Source organism: Toxotes jaculatrix, chromosome 10 (assembly GCF_017976425.1).
Source record: "Toxotes jaculatrix isolate fToxJac2 chromosome 10, fToxJac2.pri, whole genome shotgun sequence".
NCBI classification, from domain to species: domain Eukaryota; kingdom Metazoa; phylum Chordata; class Actinopteri; family Toxotidae; genus Toxotes; species Toxotes jaculatrix.
This window is the reverse complement of record NC_054403.1, coordinates 7,984,175-8,009,438: the sequence shown is the minus strand read 5'-3', so window position 1 is coordinate 8,009,438 and position 25,264 is coordinate 7,984,175. Positions and strand designations below refer to the sequence as shown.

The following is a 25,264-nucleotide window of genomic DNA, read 5'->3' as shown; positions in this document are numbered from 1 at the left end:
GCCACTCCTCCACCTTTCACCAACATCCACTCTGAGATCTGAGATCCCTCTCCCTCACTCTCTCTCTCTCTCTCTTCTCTTTTCATCTCTCTCTCACTCCTTTCAGCCTTTTAATGTCAAAGACATTAAAGAGCTTTCCTGGAATGATAAATGTTTTATTAGGCCTCACTCGCTCTCTCTCTCTTTTTTTTTGAAGGGTAAATACAAAGAGGAAGTGAAGGAAAAGTTCGTATCTCTGTCTCCCTCTTGACTTCATTTCCATATCTGTCAGTCTGCTCTCCTCTCCGCTGTGACCTCTCATCTCCACTCATCCCTCCTCGCCTCTCCTCTTTCATCCAGTCTCTCCGTTTCACTCCCACATCTCGCGGTACTGGAAACCAGCATGCTATGCACTTGCTTCATAAAAGTCTGGTAATCTCCACTGGGGAAAAAAAAAAAAGTCCCATGGTAAAACCATAAAGGAAAACCTCATTTCGGTCTTTCCACAGCTGTAATACTTTGCAGTGCGTCAACAACTGTCCTCAATAGGTGGACAAGTATGATCAAATCTTCAAGCAGCTCAAACACGTTTAAGAGAGAGTGGGGGTTTCTGGTTGGACTTAAAAAAGGATCTAACTCCTCTGCTGCACTGTTGCTAAATCTTACATTTAGCCTCTAGGCTCGTAGATGATTGTATTTCCTGTGCTGTAATAGCTGTCTGTCCTCTGAGACTGTGTGTGTGTGCTCCATCTCTGGCACCCCTTAGCTGTGCGGCTGATTGCTCCTCCTATCTGAAAAAATGGGTCACGTTATGTGGGCTGCAGCATGACACCCTCTTCTACCTGTATTCAGGGCGGCCGGCTACTTGCCGCTCAATGAAACCTGCTGCTGACTAACGCAGCATTTGATGACGATCCATGAAAACAGAATGTTTGTGGCTCCAGAGATGGCAGTGCTGGTCGGTTCAGACTTAAATATTCGACAACTGTTGGATGGGTTGCCAAGATATTTTGTGCAGAGATCCCTGGTGCCCAGATCCTTGATGTGCTTGGTGCTACCCTGACTTTTCTTCTGGCACTATAATGCTTATGCTTTTGAGTGAAATGCCTCAACAACTACTGGATGGATTTCAATTAAACATGCTACACACATTCATGACCCCATCATAATGAATTATAAAAACTTTCAGGTCAGAATATTGGTTTTGAGACTCAATAACAATTACAACAACAATTGCAAAGTTTTTTGTAATTAGCGAATGTTAACTTCACTAAAATGGCAAACATGACAAACATTACATCTAAACTTTAGCTGGTTTTAGCACATTAGCATTGCCTCTGAGAGTGTGTTAGCATTTAACTCCAAGCACCAACGTACTGCCTTATTACAGCCTCACATAGCAGTAAGTAGTCCTGTTTTTCATTTTTGCAACTTTAAATAAAAAGCATTGCATCTTTCACCCACTGACCTACTGGCTGCTGTGTATCTGAAACAGATGAAAGCTTGACATGAAGCATCCGAGCACAATTTCAGTTTTTTGCAAAGGCCTGTGCCCTCAGTGACCTCTCCCCTTCTACGTGCGCTCACACATTCTCCACGTCTCCTCCAAAAAAATCCAATATTTCTCAGCGGTGTTCCATTCAGTCCGGAAAGGTTGACATATTTCCTTTCCAGCTTCATTTGTGCCATAATTGCTCCGGCCTCATCCATTAATACTCGCGCACAAAAACCCGAGAGACCGCACACTCTGAGCAGCTCTACAGCATCGAAGCCATTTCCTCCATTTCCCCTCAGCTACCATATTAGGCTACAGGGACATGTGATTGGTATGCTGGCTAGGCCAGGGCTAATGATGCATAGAGCTGTAGCCTCTGGTTAGACGTCACGGACGGGAAGAAACCAGCCAGGCGCTTGTGTACGGCACGCCGCGTTGCACTAATCGGTCATCCCCCGAAACATTAGGCATGTCAAAGTGGGTAATGGATTGGCCCAATTAACATGAGCTTTGATGGAGAACACACCTGTTTATACACCCAGCTCCTACACATCTTTCATTTACCTCGTAGTTGTCTAGGAGAGTCTCTTATCAAGGTGAATTTAATTTGGAAGCTGAGTCCTCCCTGCTGTCCGCAGACAATTAGAGTTCAGTGATTACTCTGAGTAACGGCACCGACGATGAGTTTACTCAAACAAAGGAGCTGAAATAATGGCTCATCACCCCTTCACAGTTTTAAAAAGGCTCTCCCCAGCCTAGTTCACCATCCGCGCTGATGTTGAATTCATTGTGGATGTGGTGTGTGTGTGTGTGTGTGTGTGTGTGTGTGTGTGTGTGTGTGTGTGCGCGTGTGCGTGCGGCTGTTTTAGTATGTTTGACCCTAGAGTTCAAGGACAGTCTTGTATGTGTTGCCTCTGGCTGCTCCTGTCTGTACCCAAGTGGTGTTTATTTAAGGAGCTCATCTACCCACACACACACACACACACACACACACACACACACACACACACACACACACACACACACACACACACACACACACTAGCCTAACCTTGTGCTCTGAAAAACATCACCCCCAGTTCTTTGCAGGTACAAAACTCTGTCTGGAGTTTCTATCCTCTCTTACCAATAATGTACTCCAACACACACACACACACACACACACACACACACACACACACACACACACACACACACACACACACACACACACACACACACCTGAAGCTGAAGCTCACAGTATGTCCTGCAACCCTGCCTCCCATCCTACTGGATTAATTACTCTCCTCCCTGCCTGTGATCCCCGAGAGCGTCTGAGCCATGTTAGCCGGCCTCTGCCTCTCGCTGGTAGGCACGGAGATGGCAGCGCTCACCCATTCATCACCGTGACTTTGGGAAGGGAGACACGAGGGATGGGGTACGTGGGCGAGTTAGAGTAAGAGAGAGGGAGAGGGTAGGAGTGAAGGTGACAGAAAGGTGGTGGGAGAAGGGTAGTGGAAAAAGCCAGGTCCCCTCTGACCGAGGCCCTGATTAAAAATTAAAAGTGTTGCCGTTTCGCTGGTTCCAGGGGTGCAGCTTGTAATGTATGGATTGCTGAGGCGATTCTCAGAGGAGGAGGGAGGGGGGAAGGTGGGGGGTTGGGGGCAGGAGGAGCACCGCGGCTGTGGAAGTAAAGGATGAGGGAGGGGGGAGGAAAAGTAGGGGATGAGACACATCTTTACCTGGAGATAAATAACCTAACGTAGCGCAGCGCTGGGACTCACGCCATTGTTCCCCCACCAAAAAAACACTGTCACATTCATTTTTTTTCTGCTGGAGATGTCTTTTTTCACTGTGGATGGATGAAGTTTGGGGTGGGAGGAACGAGAGGGGGGGAAGGAAGAGGAGGGCAGCGCCCGAAGGTTAAAGCAGCTCTAATTAATGGAGACAAAAAGGAAAGTAAAGATAGATAGAGGAGAGAAAGACAAACTGTGCAGCATTGATTTGTGTGTCTGTCTGTGTGTGTGTCCTTTGATCAAACCAGGAACTTGTCAGGCTGTTTTGTTTTTTTTTAGTTTGAGCCTTATTTGTGCCTGTGTGTGTCTCATTTGTGTTCTGGTGACTGAGGCGCACACCATGCAAAACTGGCATCACCCTTAACAAGTGTGTGTGTGTATGTGTGTTTGAGGAGGGCAAACAAGGGAGCTTGTGGGATGAGAGAGATGCAAGAGAGGAGGCAGTGAAGAAGAGAAAGAGGATGGGGGTGAGGAGGAGGAGGCGAGGTGTGTCTCAGCCATTCAGGCAGCGTAGGCGTTTGTCTTTCATCTCTTCTCTCACACAAACAACAAAGAGGCTCTGTGAGAGTTTTTTTTTTCCCTCCATCATGTACAATATCCTTTCTTAACTCTCACCTATTTATAGTAGCGCAGGTTGAGGAGTGCCATACACTTTGCAGCATCATTTAATTAGGTGTTTGTTTATCAATAAACTTGGCACAGTAAAGCCAGCTCAGAAACTCGACTGTATGAGCAAACACGAGACTCAGCTGTATCGTAGGGATCTGACAGGAGAAGAAGGAGGAGAGGAAGAAGTGACTCACAGCGAGCCAGGAAGTTTGTTTTTCCAGCTGTGGAAAAGGAGGAGACGGTAATTAATGCAGATTCTGTGATTCCTCTTCTGTACGACCCTCCCACAATTCAAAGGAAAGAAAAACAAAGACAGACGAACAAGGAAAATCCAAGTGGTCCTCGGTGCAAAGTCACACGACTGGGGAAGGAAGTGGTTCGTGCTTATTTACATAATGCTTGGTAATAGTCACGTCAACAATGCACACAGCAGCTCGAGTAGCAGAGCAGCGGTGATGATGTAACCTCCGATCAAGACTCCCAGCTCCCTGAGGGCAAAGGGTCTGATGCAGCAAACATAGCTCAATTTCATTTCATTTACTTTCATTTTTTTCGGCACTGAAATAATGATTTTATTTCAATTTTACTACTGTTTAACTATACTAATCTCTCTGTTTTACTTATGTTCATCTCTGTTAACTGTGTCATCCTTTGTGTTCACTTCTAGTTACACACTACACTCATATAGTTGTTATGTGTCCTGTGTAGACAGCTGGATTGATCAGACTGGGAGCACTTCTGCTGACATGTTGTTTCTCATTTATTATATCAGTACACTGGTCTGTGAAGGTCATGGTTATTCATGCAGAGTTGAAAGGAGAGCAGCTGGACTTAGTTGTAGATCTTGAAGATATTTCTATAGAAGAACCTCTTGGATGAGAGGTGAAACATGTTCAAGATCCAAAGCCAAGTCCCGCTGCCCTCCATTCAACTCTTCTTGGATATACTGTGCATGAACAGTTATATATAACAAGTGGTGAGTTACCTCTTTCATGACCAAAACATTTAATCTTCCCACTACTGCTGGACAGCGTCTGTGGTGGTTGCCAGGCAATGTCACGGTGATGTCCAGATTCTGGGAAGACACTGCGCCCAGCTGTCACCATCACTGAGAAATTGACGGAAAACAAGACACACCATGTTAATGAGTGAGTCCAACGGCTCAGTCACAACAGTATTTAAAACAGCAAAACCTTTGAACATCAGTTCTGTCCAATCACTGAATGAGTCTGTTTACATGCACATGAAAGTATCCTGGTTTTGAGTCCTGTCCTGGTTTGATCATATTCATAATATATTAACAGTTTCCATGTTTCTGATGGTATGTGTGCAGGCGTCACATGTCAGCTTCTTATTTCTGTGCTGACTGAGTTACTTCACACTTTGGTTTCTGACTGTCTGAACTCCGTGGCATGTATTATTCTGCTGGATTTGGCTTCTTCATCTGATCACCAGAGATGGAAAGCAAGAGCGACATATCACTCATGTATTATACTCACATATATACTCACATATCATGATCTGCACTGCCAAAGCAGTTTTTCTCTTTCAATGTGTAGATCATCATTTCATCACTTACCATGATATTTTTTCTGTATCTCTGTCTAAATACTACATATCTGTAAAATCAGAAACCTGGATAAGCCGTTTACATGCCACAGTATCCTGATTTCTTCCAGAGAACTCCAGCATTGATAATGGCTTATCCATGTGTCTGAAAGCAGGATAAGTAAGTAAGTAAACTTTATTTATATAGCCCTTTTCACAGATAAAGCTCACAGAGGGCTTTACAACAAAAGCGCAGATTGCCATGAGATAAAAATAAGATAATTAAAATAACACTACATAAATACAGCTTAATAAAATAATGTAAAAATAAGGAGTTCTTTACAAGTGCAACACATTACAGGAAGACTCCGAAAACCAGAACCAAAAAAACTAAAACCATTTGATTCTTTGAAAGAAAGGGAATGATTGTATTTCCCAAGTGTAGAACAATTCTGAAAGAAAAAGTTTCTGAGATTGTTGTGGTTGTTCTATGTTGTTGTCTGAGGTCCGCTTTTGTTTTCTAATCTCTATCCTCTCTGCTGCCCGTAAGTTGTACAATAACATTTTCCCCCTGATATCTTTCCAAATGAATTCCTTCATCACCTTACTGAATTTAAAAGGGAGATTATGCAACGCACCGTAATGACAATTTCCAGGAGATGCAATGTTGCGGTAAATTGCAGCAGTGAGACACATTTGAATGTCCTGTAAAAAGGCTTTAACCAGATTTTGATGTTTGTTGTTCGAAATGATGTTTGTGCGGCACAGTGGTATTAAGCCAAATGCATTTTTCAGATGTCAGAATACGACATGGGGATCGCTGCTCTTTTGTTTTGCTGATTGAATTTGGTGCCAATCATACTTGTGTGTTTTAAAAACCCAGAAATGCTTTTGCTTCTATCATCAATGTAAATTTGCTGGTTTATTATAATTTGCCAACAACTGTGCCATCATGCCTTAGAAAACATTTGCTTCCAGATTAAAGGAATTTATGGGCAAGAAGTAATTTTGCTCTAATTAGTCTTTCTGTTTTAGATCACAATCCCCCACCCCGCCTTTGGCCAAGAGATTAATTGTTTCTCTTTTTTTGTTTCATAAACTGTCATAATCCCAAAATCTCAGGACATCTGGTACGCGTGTAGGTTGAGACACCAGGGGCGTCGTGAAACTCGTTTGCTGGGTTTGGTGCCACATTGATATTTTACTGTGGCGTAGGAAAACAGACACAGAAAATAAATACTCTGTCCAACAACATGCCACCAGCAACTGGAGCCAATTTAGGGGTGGTAACAGCAGAGAGAGCCTTTGGGTTTTTGGGGCTCCTTCATTGAGATGGTCAGTGATTCAGTTTAATTAATCCCACTGGTCACAGTTGTGACCACAACTTTCATATTAAGTTTGTAAAACTTGTTTTTATGACTCTCTGGAGTCTATATTATTAAAAAAAAATATCACTGTACTTCAATTACATGTTAACTTGATTTCATTTCCTGCTACTCCAGGAGGGAGATGATTGCATTAAATATTTGAAACATGTTATAATGAAGTCATAAATATCATATTTGCTAACTCTTGTACATAATAATATATGAGAGCGATTGTACTGCCACATTTCTATCATGCTCTTACAACATGAACACAAAGCAAACCTTTTTTTTTAAACTGATTGAAGATCACGATCCCTCTTCCCACCACACTGATGACTGTGTTGCAGTTCAAAGATGTGCTGCCAGGATCTGAACTGGCAAACTGAACTCGTGTGACGTTGCCCTTAACCCAGTTAAACTGCAATAACAAAAGAAAACTTACTAAAGCCCTCATACACCATCAGCTTTGCAGACAGTTGCATACCTCTTCAGCACACACAGAGCAGCATGAGGACATATTAACATTCTTCAATAAACTAGTTTTAGTGTCGCATAGTTAGGATCTATATGGTTGCTTTGAATACAGTATATATGGTGTATTTCAGCGTATTGTAGCCTTGATGGAAAATCCATTAAAGCAGCGCGTCAAAGGTGACCTTGGTACTCAAGGAGTTCTTCACATTTGTATTGCATCAGTAACTTAAAAGGCATATACAGTGATACACAATGCAAAAAGAGCCTTTGAAAGGTGAGGCGCTAATGTTCGCTTACATAAACGTAAGTTTTGAAACATAGTAAGTGTAAGTTGTGATTCTTGAGACAAATCTGCTTCCACAATTTGCTGCAGCAGCGAGACACAAGCCTGTCATCCTGCTTCCGAGCTGCCTGCGTGGGATGACTGAGCACGGCTGAAGAGCACTCCACGCTTGTTGTTGCTCAGATTTTGGTCCTCTTCAGGGCCTCTTTCAAATTTCAGGCACAAAGAGCTGAACGGTACCTCATCACTTTGTGTCTGATTTATAATTACCTCCAGATTTATTAGCACCCTGAATGAATGCATTCACTTAAACCCAGTTTGGATGCGTGCGAGTGCTGGTTGCCACACCGCGTCCCCGCTGATGCTGCAAGCACCGCAATGTCCCTGAGGAACACTGTTTAGTCAAGTTTTGTTGAATTTTGTTGGCACATTTGAAATAATCTTCTACTCTGTTATTTTTTACACTTTGCTGCAGTACCTTCTTTTATGTTTTTACATTTGACACTGTCAGGCTGTATATGTCTGTATATGATCATGAAAACAGCAGGTTGATGGGTTGTCAGCTTCAACAGAGGAGGTTTATATGTGCAGGTATACTGCCAGAAAACGTGTTGCAATGAGGATGATTTAACCCTGTCTAGATTGCGCGCGTATCGTCTTCATGAAGAGGAATATGTGACGAATGGTTTTATAAATTTTAAATGAAGCTCGCAAAGTGCAGCCTTAGCTCATTCTCCTTCTTTGTTTCTTCCTGGCATCCTTTGTGGTCGTCAGTGCGATGAGGGATTCTTCCAGTTTACACTTAAAACAGCAGTACACTGATGCATTCCCTGTCATCTTCTGAAGTCTGGCTTTGTGAGCTGTCTTCTTCTTTGCACTCACAGTTCGACTTGTTGCCGTTTCCCAGCATTCCTTTTGTTTCTGAGACAGCTGCTTCCTTTTCCATCACACACTCCAAAGCCCTCTGCACTGTATCTTTACTCTGATAACTTTCCCAGCTTTGGTGAGTGTGCCTCAGTCGGTCTGTCAAACACTGTGGTTAAATCAGCATTAATCAGTTCCTGCTCCCTCCTTTTAGTAGCCTCTGGCTTCTTCTTTAATTTCCCGCTGATCTTTTTCCTCCTCGGCCACCTGACCTCCGTGCCCTCCTGACCATGCATTTCAGTGCTGATACCTCCCTCCTCAGTGACAGCTATACCAATAACTTGTGAGCTGCAGTTTTTGTAGGCTTTTGCTGAACAGCAGGGTCCAATATTTTTTTTACCCTCGTATTTTAAGACCTGTTAAGGTTTCTTTCTGCCTGCTGCAGAAAGCCCAGCTAGAACCCTTCCCTTCTTCCTCCACCACTCTTTTTTTTTTTTTTTTAAGTGCTGCTGGTAAAAAGCTCCACATTTTCATGTTCCACATCAAAGTCTGTTGGCATGTTATTTCTCCCCGAGGCCATCCTGTGTTTCTCAAAGTTAAGACTAAAGTTGAAATACTCCTGCTGAAAGTGGTTTGTTAATGTTGAATCCTTTGTTAATGATCTCTGGTCCATCAAACACAACACACACCGATTCAGTTTCTTTGAGTTGCACTTGTCACGAGGAGGAGACACAGTCAACGCCGAGGCCCTTACTCTGCACTCTGCAGCTCTGTAATGAAACTGTCATTGATGTCCTTCAACCCTCAGGGGTTCAGGCAGTCAATTACAAACACAATCACACGCTAACACACACACATACACACACACACTCACAGTCCATTTGATCTTATGAAAGGATGAGAGTAAGTCATCTTCAAGCTGTCCTGCACTTTAACAGAGTAAATACAGCATGTGGCACTATATCTCCGTACACCTCACATGTTGTATGTCATTACATAGCTGGAAAATTGCCATAAGAGCAAATATAGCAAACAATTCATTATTAACACAGTGAGGCCCTGGCCTCATGGAAGGATTACTGAACAGGCCTTCAGGGCTCTTGCCCAGAGGGGTCTGGGGGCCTGTGGGACCAGAACCTCTGTATGATGTGACTTTTTTTTGGAAAGTCAGTCACATGGCTACAAAGAGACCTGAAGAAAAGAGACACAAAATGACCACAAAGAGACACAAAACGACCACAGGCAGGTGCACAATGACTATAAAGAGACGCAAAAGATGGAACAATTGTAGTAAGTTGGCCTCTCTAATCTTTTATTAAATTCAGCTTGTATTAATTAAAATTTGTTCCCATCCCATTTATTCATTTTTTGCTCTTTGGCACACACACACACACACACACACACACACACACACACACACACACACACACACACACACACACACACACACACACACACACACACACACACACAACCTCACACACTCACACGCTCTCACACAGTCACGAACATCAAGGGGATAGAGTGTAACTTAATGAGTGTAATGGAACTTGTGTTTTAATATTAACCTTTAATATTCTGAGGTCACACGGAGTAAAATCACTCAGTGAAGCCCCAGAGATTCTTGCTGCAGGTTTTATACAGGGGACAAAAAAAAATCTGACATGACAGGGTTGACTCAATTTTTAATCCGTTGAAACTTCTTTGTCTTGTAGCAAACTCTGTAGCTTCATACTCACAATTAAGGCAGCAGCCGTCCAGCCATTTCTCCTGTACCCACACTGTTTCTCTCCCTCTCTCTCCCTCTCTCACACTCCTTGTTTCTCCCTCTATCCCACACTGTGCACCCATCTGTTTCAAGAACTTCAAAAACACTCTGTATCCCCTCGCTTTTCTTTTATAAGTTCGCTTCAGTTCAGTCCATTGCTCTTTTATGTCTCCTAAGCCCGACTTCAAAAAGGAAAGAATCTCATCTTTCGTTACTATTTAAGCACTTTATGAAATGGCAATGCAAATATTTCTTCTGTAACATTTGTTTCTGTTTGAAAGCGAGCTGTGCAGAATTAGGCTGACGCATGGGCGTGATGTGTTGCAAGCATGAAAGATAGACTGAGGGTGAATGAGTGGGAGTGTATTCATCTTAAACCACAGGATCTACTTAGAGATGCATATTGGATTAATAGAGCTTGGATGCTTGATTTGGAGTGGAGTACTCAAGCTGTGTTAGTCATGACCTCTCTCATCTCTGCTCCACTCTGGATGGGCTGCGGGGCTTTTTATCCACGTCCTCAAATCACAACCCTGGAGAGCAACAAGAGCTGTGGGTGTTTTGTGTGTGTGGGTGCACGCGCAATGGTCTGTGTTTGTGTGTCCTGTCTCTCCGTCTCGGTCTGCGTGCTGGAAGTTAATCCATTATTGGAATAGCCTTTCACTCAAGTATCACTTTTCTGAGTGGTAGGATTCCTGGGAGTGCGAAGATGTATCTACTGTATGTGGATTTTGTCTGCCAGGCGAGCGTTTGATTGGGGTGTCAGCTCTCTCTCACCCGTGGCTGAGTTTTGGTGAGAGGTGTGCGATGTGTCTCACAGCTCTGGCATTGCTTGACTCCAGCTGCCTTTGAATGCAGCTTCAAAGCCTGCCTCGCTGAATGTTTCTCTCCACACGTTCTGGCACTATTCGCTAACCCCCCTCCTCCTCCTCCTCCTCCTCTTCCACCTCCTCCTCCTCCCCTCCAGCTCTCTGCTGTGTTTTTCAAGTACACTTTTGCCCTTTTGTCCTTCCCATCTCACTGCGTCCTCTATTCCGCTGCACACCATGTCCTCCGACAGCGCCTGTTTGCCAGTCAGAGATAGAGCACCACTCAACTTTGACCTCGGCAAGGACCGCAGCGCCAGAGATCAATGGAGTCAATGGTGAAAGACAGAAGTATGGGGCAGAGGAAGCAGCCTTGCATATTCTGTATCAGCTACGAACTGCAGTATTGGTCTGTGTGCATGTCCAGTGCTTCCTGTCTTTTATTAAGAAATAAGAAGACGGGAGTAACATTGGTTGTGGCTTATTGTTCCTGGGTTTATTTTATGATCACTTCATATGAGGAAAAGACATGTCGCAAATGTACAACGCTTAATTAAAAAAAAAGGCTCAGTAAACACTTCTCGATCTAACCAGAGTAAACAGTGCATTTGTTCGGGACTATTTTCAGCCAGGGATTAATACACATTTGGCGCTGAAGTAATTACAGCAGTGTATGGGATTGACTCAAAATAAACTGCAGTGCCCATGTTTGTGGAAATGAAGTAATAGTCACCCAGGGCAACTGCGTGGCTCACTGACATTTTTTATAGTTTCTTTAGCACAGTGGGGGACTAAGATGCAGTTAGCCAAACCTATGGCAGAAAGACCCAAAATTATTCTCAAGCATCAAGCATCAAGAACTAAACAACTAGTGTTGATATTTTATAAATGGATCAGAGTGGCACACTGTGTGAGACTGAGAAAACCCCTTTTCTCTTAATTTGGGTAGTGGACTACAGGTAATAAGACCAGCAGATGAATTTTCATTGTTCCTAATTTTGTCTGGCTGTGGGGAAACATTTTCCAGAAGCTCGTGGAGCAGCAGATGAATGAATGAAAAGAAAAATCTGCTAGTGTGTGTGCGTGTGTGCATGTGTGTGTGTGGCTCTAGTCCTTACACCTGACTCACACCTTGCCCTCCCACTATGGTTTGCCAAATGTTCGCTCACACTATCACCACCTGGTTGCTGCTGCGCGCTGTGTGATTGCATTGTGTTCGTCCGAGTGCGTGCACGTGTGTGTCTGTGTGTGCGACGAGGTGCTCTCTAACAGATGGAGTAACCTAATACATGTCTCATTTCTGCCCCGCTGTCCATTGGCCCTCATGGTCTGCTGGTGATGCTATCTGGGCCTTACCAGCATCCTGTCTGCTATGTTCCTGGAATCAGTCCACCCCACCCTTCCCTTGCTGCATCCGCCGCCGTCCCGTAAGCCCTGGGCACCCAGACCCAGACACACGCCAGTCCCGCAAGAGCAGCTCGCCAGGTGGAGCGGATCTCAGGTTACCTGGGACAGGTTGCTTTTGAGGCGGGGGGGGGGGGGGGGGGGGCTGATTGAAATGTGTCTGAAATGTGTCTGGAAAAACGACATATTGTTTACAATCAATGAACAGATGCTGCTTTTATTGTAGACAGGCTCATAAAATTATAACTGACTGCAAAGGCTGCTGGGATGTATGTGTGTGTGTGTCAGCCTCTGAACATCTGCATCTTCAATGTGCATATAAAGAAAGAACAAAGAATTATAACGTTTTGGTGATTTGCAGGTTTTAACTGCAGCTGAAGTCACATGACAAGGCATTTTGACCACCGCTGATTTCATAAAGTTCTTTTTAAAAACTCTGTATTTGCTCAGTCGACGTGCTGTTTTCATTTGTTACATCAAAAGCGACACTGGAGATACAACATTTCACCTGACACACAATATGCTGGCATGTGTCTTTGTGAATGCCGCCTTGGCTCTCCTGCCAGTCCTCTCTCTGTGTCCTGGACAGGTACTGTTTTGTCACTGGGACCAGGTGGCAGCAGCTCCTCCATCCGTCTCCGTGGCGGCTAGAGGTGACACTCCATCAGCCAAATGGATTAGTCTCATTGGCTGGGTAATTTATTGATGTTTTCCTCTCCTGGGGATAATGGGTGTATGGGCAGCTGATTGATGAGCGCGCACGTCTGCCTTTGCCGCGTGTCAACCGCTGTCGGCGGTCAGTCAGTCTGGTGTGTTATGAGCCACAGAGTTGACTTATGTAACACCCAGACTGATGGCCTCATGAACATCAAACGTGTTCATTTGACAGGCCGCTCATAGATTATATGAAAAGCCTGTTTGATGTCAGAGCTGGAGTCACTTAGAGCTTAAACATGTCAGAAATAAGTGACCACACTGTGACACAGATTTATTGGATTTACACTTTAGATAACCTGAAATCTGCAGCCACAGATCACAGTTTAATTGGTGTCTCTGATTAATGACACGATATGCAGAGAAAGCAGATACGATGATAAAGTATTTATGATATCCACGGATTTATGATATCCACAGTAGCAACGTGCTCTGTATACATGCTGAAGGCTGAACTTAATTTAATGGGTCCGACATCCACATTTTCATGTCCAAGAAAGCGGAGAAGCCCAAAATCCTTGGAGTAAATATTATCTGGCTGGTGAATAGGTGGACAGAGGTAAAAAAAAAAAAAGAGATACAGAGATGTTTCCCTCTGCCATGTGCTTCTGATCTGCCTGTTAAAAGCCTTTGGTCTCAGAGGAGAAACAGTTTTCCAGAAGCCGGCCCTCTGCCTCCATCTGTGACACTGACAAAATAAATGCTACTGTTAATTTTAACCCAATATTTTTCTGTGGACTCCTGCTCTGGTAATGTGTTCTCTTGACCTCCTATAGCTGCATCCAGAATGTCACAGGTCCCTGACATACAGCCCCTCTCCCCTCCATTAGAGGATACCTGATCCTGCACTGATGAAAGAGAGCGAGCAGCATGCGCAGGAAATGGGCTGGCAATGGTTCTTACTGTGACCCGGGGTACTTAGAGCCATTGAATTGCATTTACGGAGAGCCCTCTAGTCTTTCTCTTTACCATTACAAAGTGGCTCTCCTCTTTGTGGTGTAAGAGATACTACAGGTATCAGCTGAATTACAGGGTTTGATGTAAGAGGCTTTCATAGAAACCAAAAAAACCAAGAGAAGATAGCTTTGAGGTGTACGTGCATTTTCTCACTGACTTCAACTTTCGATCAGTAACCAAATATAAGAGGCCTCTGCTTGTATCTGGCCAGGAATAGAAGACTTTGTATTTCTGTGTGCATCTATGACTGTGCTTTTCCGTGAGTCTGTGTGAGGGAGTGTCGTCCCTCCTCCCATTCTGTCTCCTTGTCTCGGCTTGCAATCTGCACATCTGTCTGCTCATTGATCACAGAGGGAAGTGCTTCGCAGGCGCAACAGGGCGGCCGCAGCCTGAAAACCTAAACAGATGAGCGCTGCTCCTCCAGCATCCTCTCACGCTCCACCCAAACATCCTCAAATGTTTTTCTTAACCTTTATTCACCCAGCAACTGTTTCGCCGAGCGTGCATGCTGCTTTTCACCCAGTTTCATATTCACACACTTTGAGTCATATAATCACAGTGTGCTGCTGTTCACCACTGAGGTTGTGTGGGGATAAATGGCTTGCTTAAAGGAGCACTGTGTGAATTCTGCTGAACAGTAGTTTTAGCTTAAAAATGCATTCATATCCAGATTTTTTTGGATTTAACCTGATTTCTTCTGCAAACGGGCAAGTAACTACTTGCCCGTAGTTACTTGCCCGCTGCTGGTATACTGTGGATTTTTTTTTGTGCAGTTTGTATTTATTCACTCCAAACAGCAAATATAGAGACTATACAGACGTTAGGTCAGGTTATTATGGTTATGTTACTACATTCCACCAATTTGTTATGTCTGTTTACCTTTATCTCCACCTGTGTGTTTTCACCAGGTGTGTGAATGACTGTGTGACGCAGTATGCTACGTGGGCGCGTTCATGTGGTATGCAGGGGGTGAGATGTAAGTGTGTGTGTGTAAACGTTTTTCAGACTTGCTGCAGGTATAAGAATGATGTGTAATGATGTTTCATTGTTTCATATGAACTCCTCTCCTCTCAGTTAGTGTTTGGTGTAGATTGTTTGATATTCACTTTAAGATGGGTTTCACATACAGCTGCGAGCAGGCTAACATTTTACTGCCAATGTTTTGACCGTTCCTGTTTATGTGCGGTTTGGGGACTTTTACGTTCCGTTTAATCAGATTCAAATGTAAAGGTTTGTTATAACTACTGACATGTATTAATGTAAGTCAAAGTGCATGGGTCAGCAGGTATTTTAATATTTTTCCATTTTTGCTTAAAACTAAATGACTGTATTAATATTATGCAGATTGGAGTAAGGACTGTTGACCCAGAGTTGCCTTTAGCACCTGTCATTTGAACTACAGTGCACAACACAGAGACTCTCACATATAGATAAGCTACATATACAGTGCCTTTGTTGTGTTTGTGCATCAGCTGAGACTTTGGACTTTGGATGATCAGCCAATAAATTTTAGTACTTCGTGTTATTTTCCTCTTAAACCTGTAAATTCATGATTTGCAGTCATAAACTCCCAAAATAATCATCATCAGCCGATAATGATGCTCCTTCGCCTCAAATCACAGCACCCAGAGTTAATTTGCATCTGTCCATCTATATATTGACTTTGTTGCAATATATTGCATACAACTTTAAGCCTCATTCAGACAGGAAACAAACATTACAGCGGGAGGTGGAGAATAAAATGCTCACTGTGCTCTTTGGTAATTTAACTAATTGCTCTGTTGATTCATTTTAACCATCAGGATGGAGGCAGAAACACTATGTGAGGTGAATTTGAATGAAAAATGCTTCTTGGAGTCATAACGTAACACATGTGGAAAACATACTGGATACCATTTAGTGTGATGTGCACTTCCTGAGGGTATCATTATCTCCTTTGTCCATCGTGAATAAACATCCATAAATCTGCTTAGAAATCATAGGGAAAAAAAAACTCATTATATTATAAAGTACATTTCAACTACAGTCGGGTCACTGTCATTGAAGTGTATACCAGCAGCAGGCAAGAGCGCGGGAGTGATGTTCATTGCCTTTTCTCAGATATTGTCATATTCTCATTTAGACTTCCTTATGTGCCTGAGATTACACACAGAAAACCACATTATGTGTCCTACACAAAAGAGACAGAGGCTGTCACATTGTTCTCAGTGCTGTCCGAGGACCCAGAGCCTTGTGTAGGCTGACGAGCTTCATTTGACCTCAGAGAAGCATGAAGAGAAAGAAATTAAACTATCCAAGCAAGAAAAAAAATCAAATAACAAAGATGAAATGGCGAGCTGCTGCAGCACAAAAACCAATCACTTCCTCAAATGTCCCTTAAACCAGTGCTCCCCACCCCTCGCACCCCCCGTGCCCCCACCCCCACAAAACAGTTGTGGCTATCACTCTCAACAAAGTGATATAGTGCACTAGCTGCGGTATAAATGGGATTTCAGCATCCTTAGCTATTCTCCTGTCCAAAGCTTCATTTCACTGACTCTCAGCTCCCCTGCTAAGTTCAGTAATGGAGCTTTAAATCCCCTCTGTTGTTGGGTCCTCACTTATTTTGCTACCGGGTCGATGATAGAGCTCTTGCTTCTTGTGCCACCTTGTTGATAAGACTTCACTTTGTGCCTTGAAACGCCACTGATTATTTTCCCTCCTCATATCGGCCACGCACCCCTCCCTCTGTGTGCTTTTTTCCCTGAAGACATCCTCATGGCCATGCCTCTTCCACTTGACTAATATATTGAGATTAATACTCTCTTTTAAGGGGACCTTTTTTTTTTTTAAATTCTGTGAGCTCTTTTCTAGTCTGCTCTTTTGTAGTATTGAAAGGTCAAACCCCAAATCTTGCTTTTCATCTGCTGAGGAAGCTTTGCTCTCTTTATATTTCAAATCATCGTCTGTTATTGAAGTATTGTGTAAATGTGTGTGTGTGTGTGTTTGTCGTGTGCATGTGTGAGCAGTCCCATTAGAGAAAACAACGGATCGAGAAAAGTTGGGTAAAGGGAAGGAGAGGCTCTGCGTGGGAAGTTTTCTCAGACTGTGATCGTTAGGGATGGGATCGGTGTTTGGGGGGAATTGCATCTATTTGAGTGTTTCATGTTCTGGAGCCAAATTGCTGCCTGTTTTTTGACAGCTTGGCGTGATAACTCCGGCGTATTGTCACTTTCTGAACGCAGAAACTTTCAGATGTGGCCTAACTTTCACCTCATGTGACTCTTTGTCTGTTGCTTTGTTTCTTCCTCGCAGAGGCCTTTGACCTGGTGCTGCGCCATGGCCGTAACTCCACCCTGGCCATGCTGAAGTCAGAGTTCCCCAGTCTCGGAGGTGGGGCCCAGAGCTCGGTGGGGCAGCTGTTCCTTGACATGTCGCTCTACATCCTTGGCTCAGACTCCGCAGTGGACCACATGGTGGCGGTGCTCTACGGTCGCCTCTTCCCCCTCACGTACCGCCGCCTTCTGGGGGGCAGCACATCGTCTGTGTCTGAGGAGTGTGTCAGAGGAGCCTGGAAGGACTCAGGAGCATTTGGCCCATATCCCAAACTGATGATGACCCGTCTGTCTCGGTCTCTCCTGGCCACACGAGTCTTCCTGCAGGCGCTGAACCTGGGCATTGAGGTTATCAACACAACAGACCACCTGCGGCCTAGCCGGGACTGTAGCCGAGCCCTGCTGAGGCTGTGGTACTGCCCGCACTGCCAGGGCATGCTGGGGCCGCCAGCCTGCAGAGGCTTCTGTCAGGCGGTGATGCACGGCTGCCTGGGGGGAGCGGCCGAGGTTCAGCCTCACTGGAGGAGCTACGTAGACGGACTGGGGAAGCTGGCTGGTGCCATGAGGGGGGAGCAGGACATGGAGGCTGTTGTTCTTAGGCTGCCTTCAATGATCAAACTGGCTCTTAAGCACGCTGTGAACGCACGCAGCCGCCTCAGTGCCCTGGTGAGTCCTGCACACTAACACTCATACACACTTAATAAGTGGCTGTCATGCTGAAAGTAATCTGCACCATTCAATTCAGAGAAAACAGCAAAGTTCCTCAGGTTGACATGTTTTTGGGCCTGTTGAGTATGAGCGCTATTGGCTGAAGTGACCAACTTCCTGCATGAAAATAATTTAATGAAAAACTCTTTGACTTGATGTTTTCATTCCTTTTGTAATGTGCGTCATGTGACCTGTAATTGTGACTGTGGTCACTACGCAAACATCTCAGTGTTCCTGCAGGCCTGGGCGAGGGCCTATCTATCACACTACTATAACCTGTACTTTAATCTGCAGCATCATGATGCCAGACTGGTCATTTTGACACTGCTCAGTATTTATCTTTTATCCACATTAGACATGTTACATCACCTTTTTCAGTATGGGGCAGTTTTCAGTTTTGTTGGACAGAAAGCAAAACTAACTAAACCCTCATGCCTTTCATGTTAAGAAGTGAACTACCAGGAATGTGCTGTCCTACGTCCAGTGCCAGATGAAACCTGACTGAGATTTTTTTTTTTTAAATTCCCCTCAGGGCCATGTGACAATACAGTTTGAAATGAATGAGGAAGCTGAATTTTGTGATGTTGTGCCAGTGTCATGGTCAAACCCCACAGGACAAAACACACAGCACACGAAGGAAGGAAAGAAATATCACATTCTTGCAATAGTCAGTTTCAGATCAGAAAATTGTGACAACATTTGTTGTTGTTTGTTTTGGTGACATTTTTTCAGTCCATCAAAGACGACATCACCTTGGAATAAGAAATCACAAATACACAAGCAGAGACCCACAACATATTATTTCTCCGCAAACCAAGAAAGCACCTTGGACTAAACTGAATCAAGAGAAAGAAATAAAGGAGGGACAGGAAAGGGACGGAGGAGAGGCGTGTATTTTTTCAGCTAGTCGGACAGATGCTTCAGGCACGTCACACTTAAACTCATCTCTCACTCCTCAGCAGCGGTGACCCGTTATGTGCAGTTGCAACTCCGATAAAACCGTCAAGCTTGTTCGTAGCCCACATGTGAAGTCAGGGAGAAGCGGTCATGAAATATGAAGGCCTTTTTTCTGCCAGAGCTACAGAGCTGGACGTGCTTTTGCTCTTGTATATCTGCTGAACTTTTCACTCTCACACCCCAAATCCCTCTGGTGACCACGTTTCCACTCAGAACCCATCATTTATTAACACACAGGTTGACCTCACTTACTCTCCAGCGGGAGGGCGTGGCTGCATCCATGAATCGCTGACTTAGGGGAAATCGCTCTCTCTCTCTGTCTCTCTGCGAGATCCTTATCCAAAATTAAATAAGGCCTGTGTGGGTTAATTTAAGACTGCAGTTCCAGTCACCACAGATGACTTTACACTGTGTTTATGGCTCAGAGTCTGGTTCCAGTATATGGGATTAAAGCTGCCATGGCAGCGTATTGTTTAGCTCTGTCACAAGGTCGTGTGTGTGTGTGTGTGTGTGTGTGTGCGTGCAAGTGTTTGAATGTAATCTTGCAGAGACAGGGTTTGCTCAGTGGTGTCATTGAAGGGACAGACGCATCGTTTCCCTAAAGGCTAATTTTGTCTCACTGAGCAGTCATGGGAGATCAACCAAAATTAGACAACACCTTTTCACTTCACCCCAAATAACAAGTTTAGCATTTGTCTGGGTGAACTTGGGGATTAAAGGACCATTGCACTGTTTTTTTTTGTGTTTCATGGTGACAAATAAGGGCTAAGGGGCTAGGGAACGAGTTATGTCAAAGAGTGTCCTCACAAAGATAGAAGTACAAACGTGTGTGTGTGATCATGGCAAAATGTGGTCCTGGAGACACCTTTTATAGTGAGCATTAAAACAGAGGTGGTTTTTGGTACTGTGGCAGGTGTATCTGTCTGTCTGTCTGTCTGTCTGTCTGTCTGTCTGTCTCTGTCTGTCTGTCTGTCTGTCTGTCTGTCCCCAATGGCATCATAAGTGTGCCAGGTGTTGTACAGGTGTGTACTTGAGATCAAAATTAAGTTTAAGTTCAAAGATGGGTGTGGTCAGACTCATGAGCACTGAGAACTCATGTAATAGCATGGAAATAAATGCTGAGTACTCATTGGTTGGAATGTCAACATATTGACTGGTCATGTGGCTGGTGTGATCCTATCACAAGATGAAGACTCTAGTGTTTTTGGTATTTAGATTTTCATCCCCATTTTAAGATTTTGATGGTGTAGTTCGTGTCCTGCTTGAGGCCCACTCATCTCATACATACATTAAGACTGACAAAGTGGCAGGGGTTGAAGCCACATTCGCATAGTGGTCTCTCTGAGAGATAGTCCACGTCTTTCCCAACCCTCCTCCTGACCTGGTTTTTCCGTTATTAGTCTGCTGCTTGGCTAGACATAGACATAAGCCAAACCTTAGTCTCCATTTTCCATTCTCTGTCTTGATATTAAACTAAGAACTGTAGAAGCACTGTGAAGTGAAAATTGTAGTCAACTAGAATGTTTAAAAATTTTATGTTTTGGCAAATGGGAAGCGTCAGTGTAAAGTATATATGATGTGTGGGTTAAAAATGTGTAAAATCACTCCTCTGGTGTTTTTTAAATCGGGAAGAGGAAACCTTAAGTATTCTTTTAGTGATACTTCAATATTTCATACAGCAACCCAATAAATCTACAGAGTACCATGTCTTGTTTTGTGGTTTCCAGTGACTGTAGTAGCTGCAGCTGTGGTTGGTATCTCTCACTTAACCTCCCCTCCGGGGAGAGTGCAGACCCCTGTTACCGAGGGTGACAGACGGATCGACTCTATCAGAGTAAAAGAGTCCTCGAGGTGTGAGAGAGACATCTTTTCTCTTCTCTGCGGACTTGAAACATGTATCTCTGCTGGCGAGATGACCACTCATCGTCCGCCAGCCCGCTCCCCGGCCTGTTAACATTCATTTCCTCCATCCAGAGCGACTCTAGTGTGAATCAACCAATGTTCAGAGAGACGAAGAGGGCAGCCAAGAGCCCTGCAGCTCCAATCTATTCCCCTGTCAACTTCCCACCCCACTCCTGGAGTTTGATGTCATCCACCTCCGTCTCTACATCTCATCCTCAACATCCTTCTCTCTCTTTCATGCACCCCCCCTCCCACCCCCCCATTTCTTTTTCTCCTGTTCTTCTGTGCCGCTGTGAGAGAAGATGCATGATTTATGAAGCTCTATTTTTACCAGTTACTGAGGAGAAAGAGAGGGGAGATGCAGCGACAGAGAGAGGGAAAGAAAAAGAAAGAAGAATGGAGAGTGTGAAGAGCGAGCCCAAGGGGAGGGAGGACAGGGAGTGTGTGGAGTAGACATCCATCACCCTGCGACCCCTCGGCTGAAAACGCAGACGAGAAGTAGGCTGAGACAGAAATATGATGGATCTGACCACGATTAGAGGAGATATACAGCAGAGTACAAGTTGTGTATTGTCACGCACTCGACACAGTTGGATGCTTAGTCTAATATCACATAACTCTTTGTGTGCCTTGAACATTTTTTTGTCAATAACACACTTTTCATGAGCTCCCTTTTTTGTTGTCTTCCCCTTTGTGCACAAAAATAGCTGAAACAGATCAAATCACATCCTAACTGTTGCTTCACTGAGGAAACAAGAACTAATTAAATCTCTGCTGCATTTTTATTACTTATTAATCCGTTCAAACATGGAGGCCACCGTAGACACAAGAATCAGAATCTGTTTCCAAGATGTAAAAGCCACTTGAGCTTTTAAACATGTAATAAATCATGTTTATAAATGCTGTAACATATCATCTAAGTTATTATTTATCAAGTATTATTTTTAATTTGAATTATAGAAGATAAACTGTGGTGTGCTTAGAGGCCCAGCCAGTAGTTGAGTTGTTTGGCCATGTAAATTACAATTAGATTTGCATTTCTAACTGAAGAGTTGACATAATGATGAAAAATAAGGTTTTTGTTTGTTTAGCCGAACATAACTAAATAACAGCCCCCTCTTTCTTTAGTCATTTACAAGTAAAAATGGTTTAAATAAACCTTCAGTAAACATAAGATATAACCATTTTGCCCAAGACTGTTTATTTTTATTTACTCACTAATCATCTGATCTATGCTACATAATTATTGGTAATGTGGTCACAAGTCTCATTTTGCTCTCAGTCATTTGCACCGAGGAGCCATTTCTCAAAAGTTCAGTGTTCTCCCAATGCAGGGAATTTGCCCCTTATTGCACCCTCTTAGGGAACCTATCAAATTCCTTAGACACGTTTTCTGTTTGACTTTGAAGAAAACATCATGTTCCTAATCCACACTCACAGATCCCTGTTTCATCTGCATCAGACACGTGTCTATAAAATCAAAAAGACATCGTGCTTTAATAGCTTTTCACAGCTCTGAATGCTTCAGGAATTGCAGAACTGTGAGTGAGAAGTGTGAAATCCATTTTTCTTACAAGCATTTCCTTAACCTTGATGCATAAACAACTAACGACTCATTTTAAATTAGACTCTGATCTGCACATCATCTATTTTAGTGAGATTAACATCCTCACTTACGTGCAGTATTTAGTCACCATTATGCTTCAGTACTGACATGTTTAGGTTTTACCATCTAGGACATATTTTTGTAATCCAACTTTGTGATGAAATATAGACAGCTTTCTTTTTTCACATTTGTGGTCATATCTCATTAATGTGAAGCAGAGATTTCTGTAATGGTGGATTTTGTATTGAGCTGAACTGATTAGTGGTATATAATGATGAGCCTGGAAGCTAACTTAGATAGACTTAGATGGCTAAAGGTAATAGAAATGTGTTTGAAATGTTTAGCTGAAAATATTAGATGATGGTTGGTTGGTATTGTAAACTAAAAGTAATAGATAAACAGCTGAAATACGTAGCTAAAAGTAATGGATAAATGGTGGAAATATCCAGCTTACTTCACGTGGCAGTGATATGAATGCTAATGCAGCCAAACACACCTAAATACTGATAATTCAGTCTTATGAAAATATATACTGTAACAAGATCCATAATAATAGTGTTAAATTACATGCAGGCTGAATACATTTAATGCTGTCTGTAAAGGGCTACGTGAGTTTGACTGTGGGGGGATACATCAGGCAAAGAAGTTGACAACACCCCCCAATTCAAAGTCAAATCAAGTGGTGTGGTCAAGTCAGTTTTATTTATATGGTGCCAAATCATAACAGGAGTCATCTCAGGGCTCTTTTCACATACTGCATGTTTTTATCGTACTTTATATTATTATTTACAGAGACCAGTGGCTTGGTGACAGTCGCGGGGAAAAAGTTGCTTTTAATAGGTATAAACCTTGAGAAGAACCTGCTGGTCTAATAAAACAACAATCCAAGACATTTTAAAACAATTTACTCCACATCAGACTGAACGATGTTGTGCCACATTCCTCATTTCCAACCCAGACAGTAGCCATTTGGAGATATAACCACGAGAGCTGTCCGGTGTTGCTTTACTTTTGACAGAGCGAGACTTCTCCCTCATTTTCACTTAACTGGGGGAATGTGAACGCTGAAATAGGATGCCTATAATGTGTGCATTTCAACAGAAGGCAGTTCCTATGCTGGTGACAACAATGCAGGGAGGAGGAGGAGGAGGGCTGAGTGCTGACTCAGTATCTCCCCTGAGCCTCGACTCCCCTGGAACACAAACATTACTCACCAAATACTCTCCAATATGTTGTTACAGCTGTGCATGGAGCCCTGCCACCTCTGTAACACTGATAGTATCGTCTTTCCTCCTGAAACTGTTTGTTCATTAATAACTCATTGTGATCACGATATAAGCGTCAGAGTCCACACACATTGCTATTGATTTGTTTGGAATTTATCTTTACACTGTGTTTGGTCAAGCTGGGCACCACACGGAACCTGAGATGCAGGTGTGCCATGGACCCGTGGACCATAAGGTTTATGTGTGTGTAAGTGTGTGTGTGTGTGTGTCGTATTACTGGCCGTCAGCACCTCTCTTTCTCAGCGAGGCAGGCTGCACGGTGCAGATAAAAGTGTGCAGACATTTCCGAGCTCTCACGCTGAGGCTGGCTTTATCTGCAGACTCTCCTGTTGGTTGTGTTAGTCCAGCCCAGGGTGATATTAATACCCCACTAATGAGCCCCTTCCTTGAAGAATCCGGAAACAATCGGCGGGGGGGAGGAGGGGAGGGCGGCTGCGCGCTGAATCAGTCTCTCCCTTGTGCCACAACTCCCCTACGGCTTCCTGGGAACGCACAAACAAAAAGAGGAACGCAGCTCCAATCACATTAATCATGGCCTGTGGGAGTACCAGCACTCGCTCCAGGCGCAGGTGAACGAGAGAATTACACGAGAGGAAGATGTGGAAGGAGACAATGGGCTAAAGAGTGTGTGTGTGTGTGTGTGTGTGTGTGTGTGTGTGTGTGTGTGTGTGTGTGTGTGTGTGTGTGTGTGTGTGTGTGTGCGTGTGTGTGTGCATGTATGTTTCCCCCCAAGTACACAGGAGGGGAGTGTTAGTGGAGATGGCTAGTCAGGGATGTTGGGTATTAGTGAATGCCTGGTGCAGGAGAACTCAACCATCTGTGACTATCAGGATTGTGTGTGTGTGTGTGTGTGTGTGTGTGTGTGTAGACTGAGGTGTCTGTACTGTGGCTGGTGCTGAATCCTTGGATGAGAAGGTTGCATTGATTAACCCAGATGATTCTGTTTTACACCTGATCAGCATTTCTGTGTGTCAGCATGCATGCAATGACATGCGTGTGTGTGTGTGTGTGTGTTTATGTAACATACAGTACGTGCGTGTTGGCAGTGAGTGTATTATGTGGGAGTGCATGTTTATCATGTTAATGGGCTTCGGTGCATTACGTTCAAATGAATAATGACATGAAATGACTCATTTTTGTTTATGCTGGATATTCGGTGCGTGCACGTGCATGTGTGCGTGCGTGTTTGTGTGTGTGCGTGCGTGCGGCCTCGGTTGCCACCAGATAAAGATGTCCTGTGCTGCTCTATCAGGTCCCATCAGTATTCAGCAGCAATGGTGCCAGCCTATTCACTTAAAGGGGAGCTGGGCACAATTAGCTGTTAACATTACATGGCAGAATTAAGCCTCGGCCAGTATCCCCGAGGGAAATTAAACCACCGGCAAATCATTAAACCACAAGCTAAACATTAACAGCCATTTGCATTTTTATTGCACCTGAAAAGAATG

The 25,264-nt window shown here is 43.8% G+C and overlaps 1 protein-coding gene across 1 annotated transcript in view; it reads left to right on the top strand.

Moving 5' to 3' along the window:
- The window catches only part of gpc3 (glypican 3), a 92,641-nt gene that overhangs the window by 34,444 nt on the left and 32,933 nt on the right, over positions 1 to 25,264 (top strand). The window contains exon 3 of the mRNA XM_041048350.1: positions 17,338 to 18,023. Coding sequence (XP_040904284.1) covers positions 17,338 to 18,023 — 686 coding nt within the window. The remainder of the gene's footprint in view (positions 1 to 17,337; positions 18,024 to 25,264) is intronic.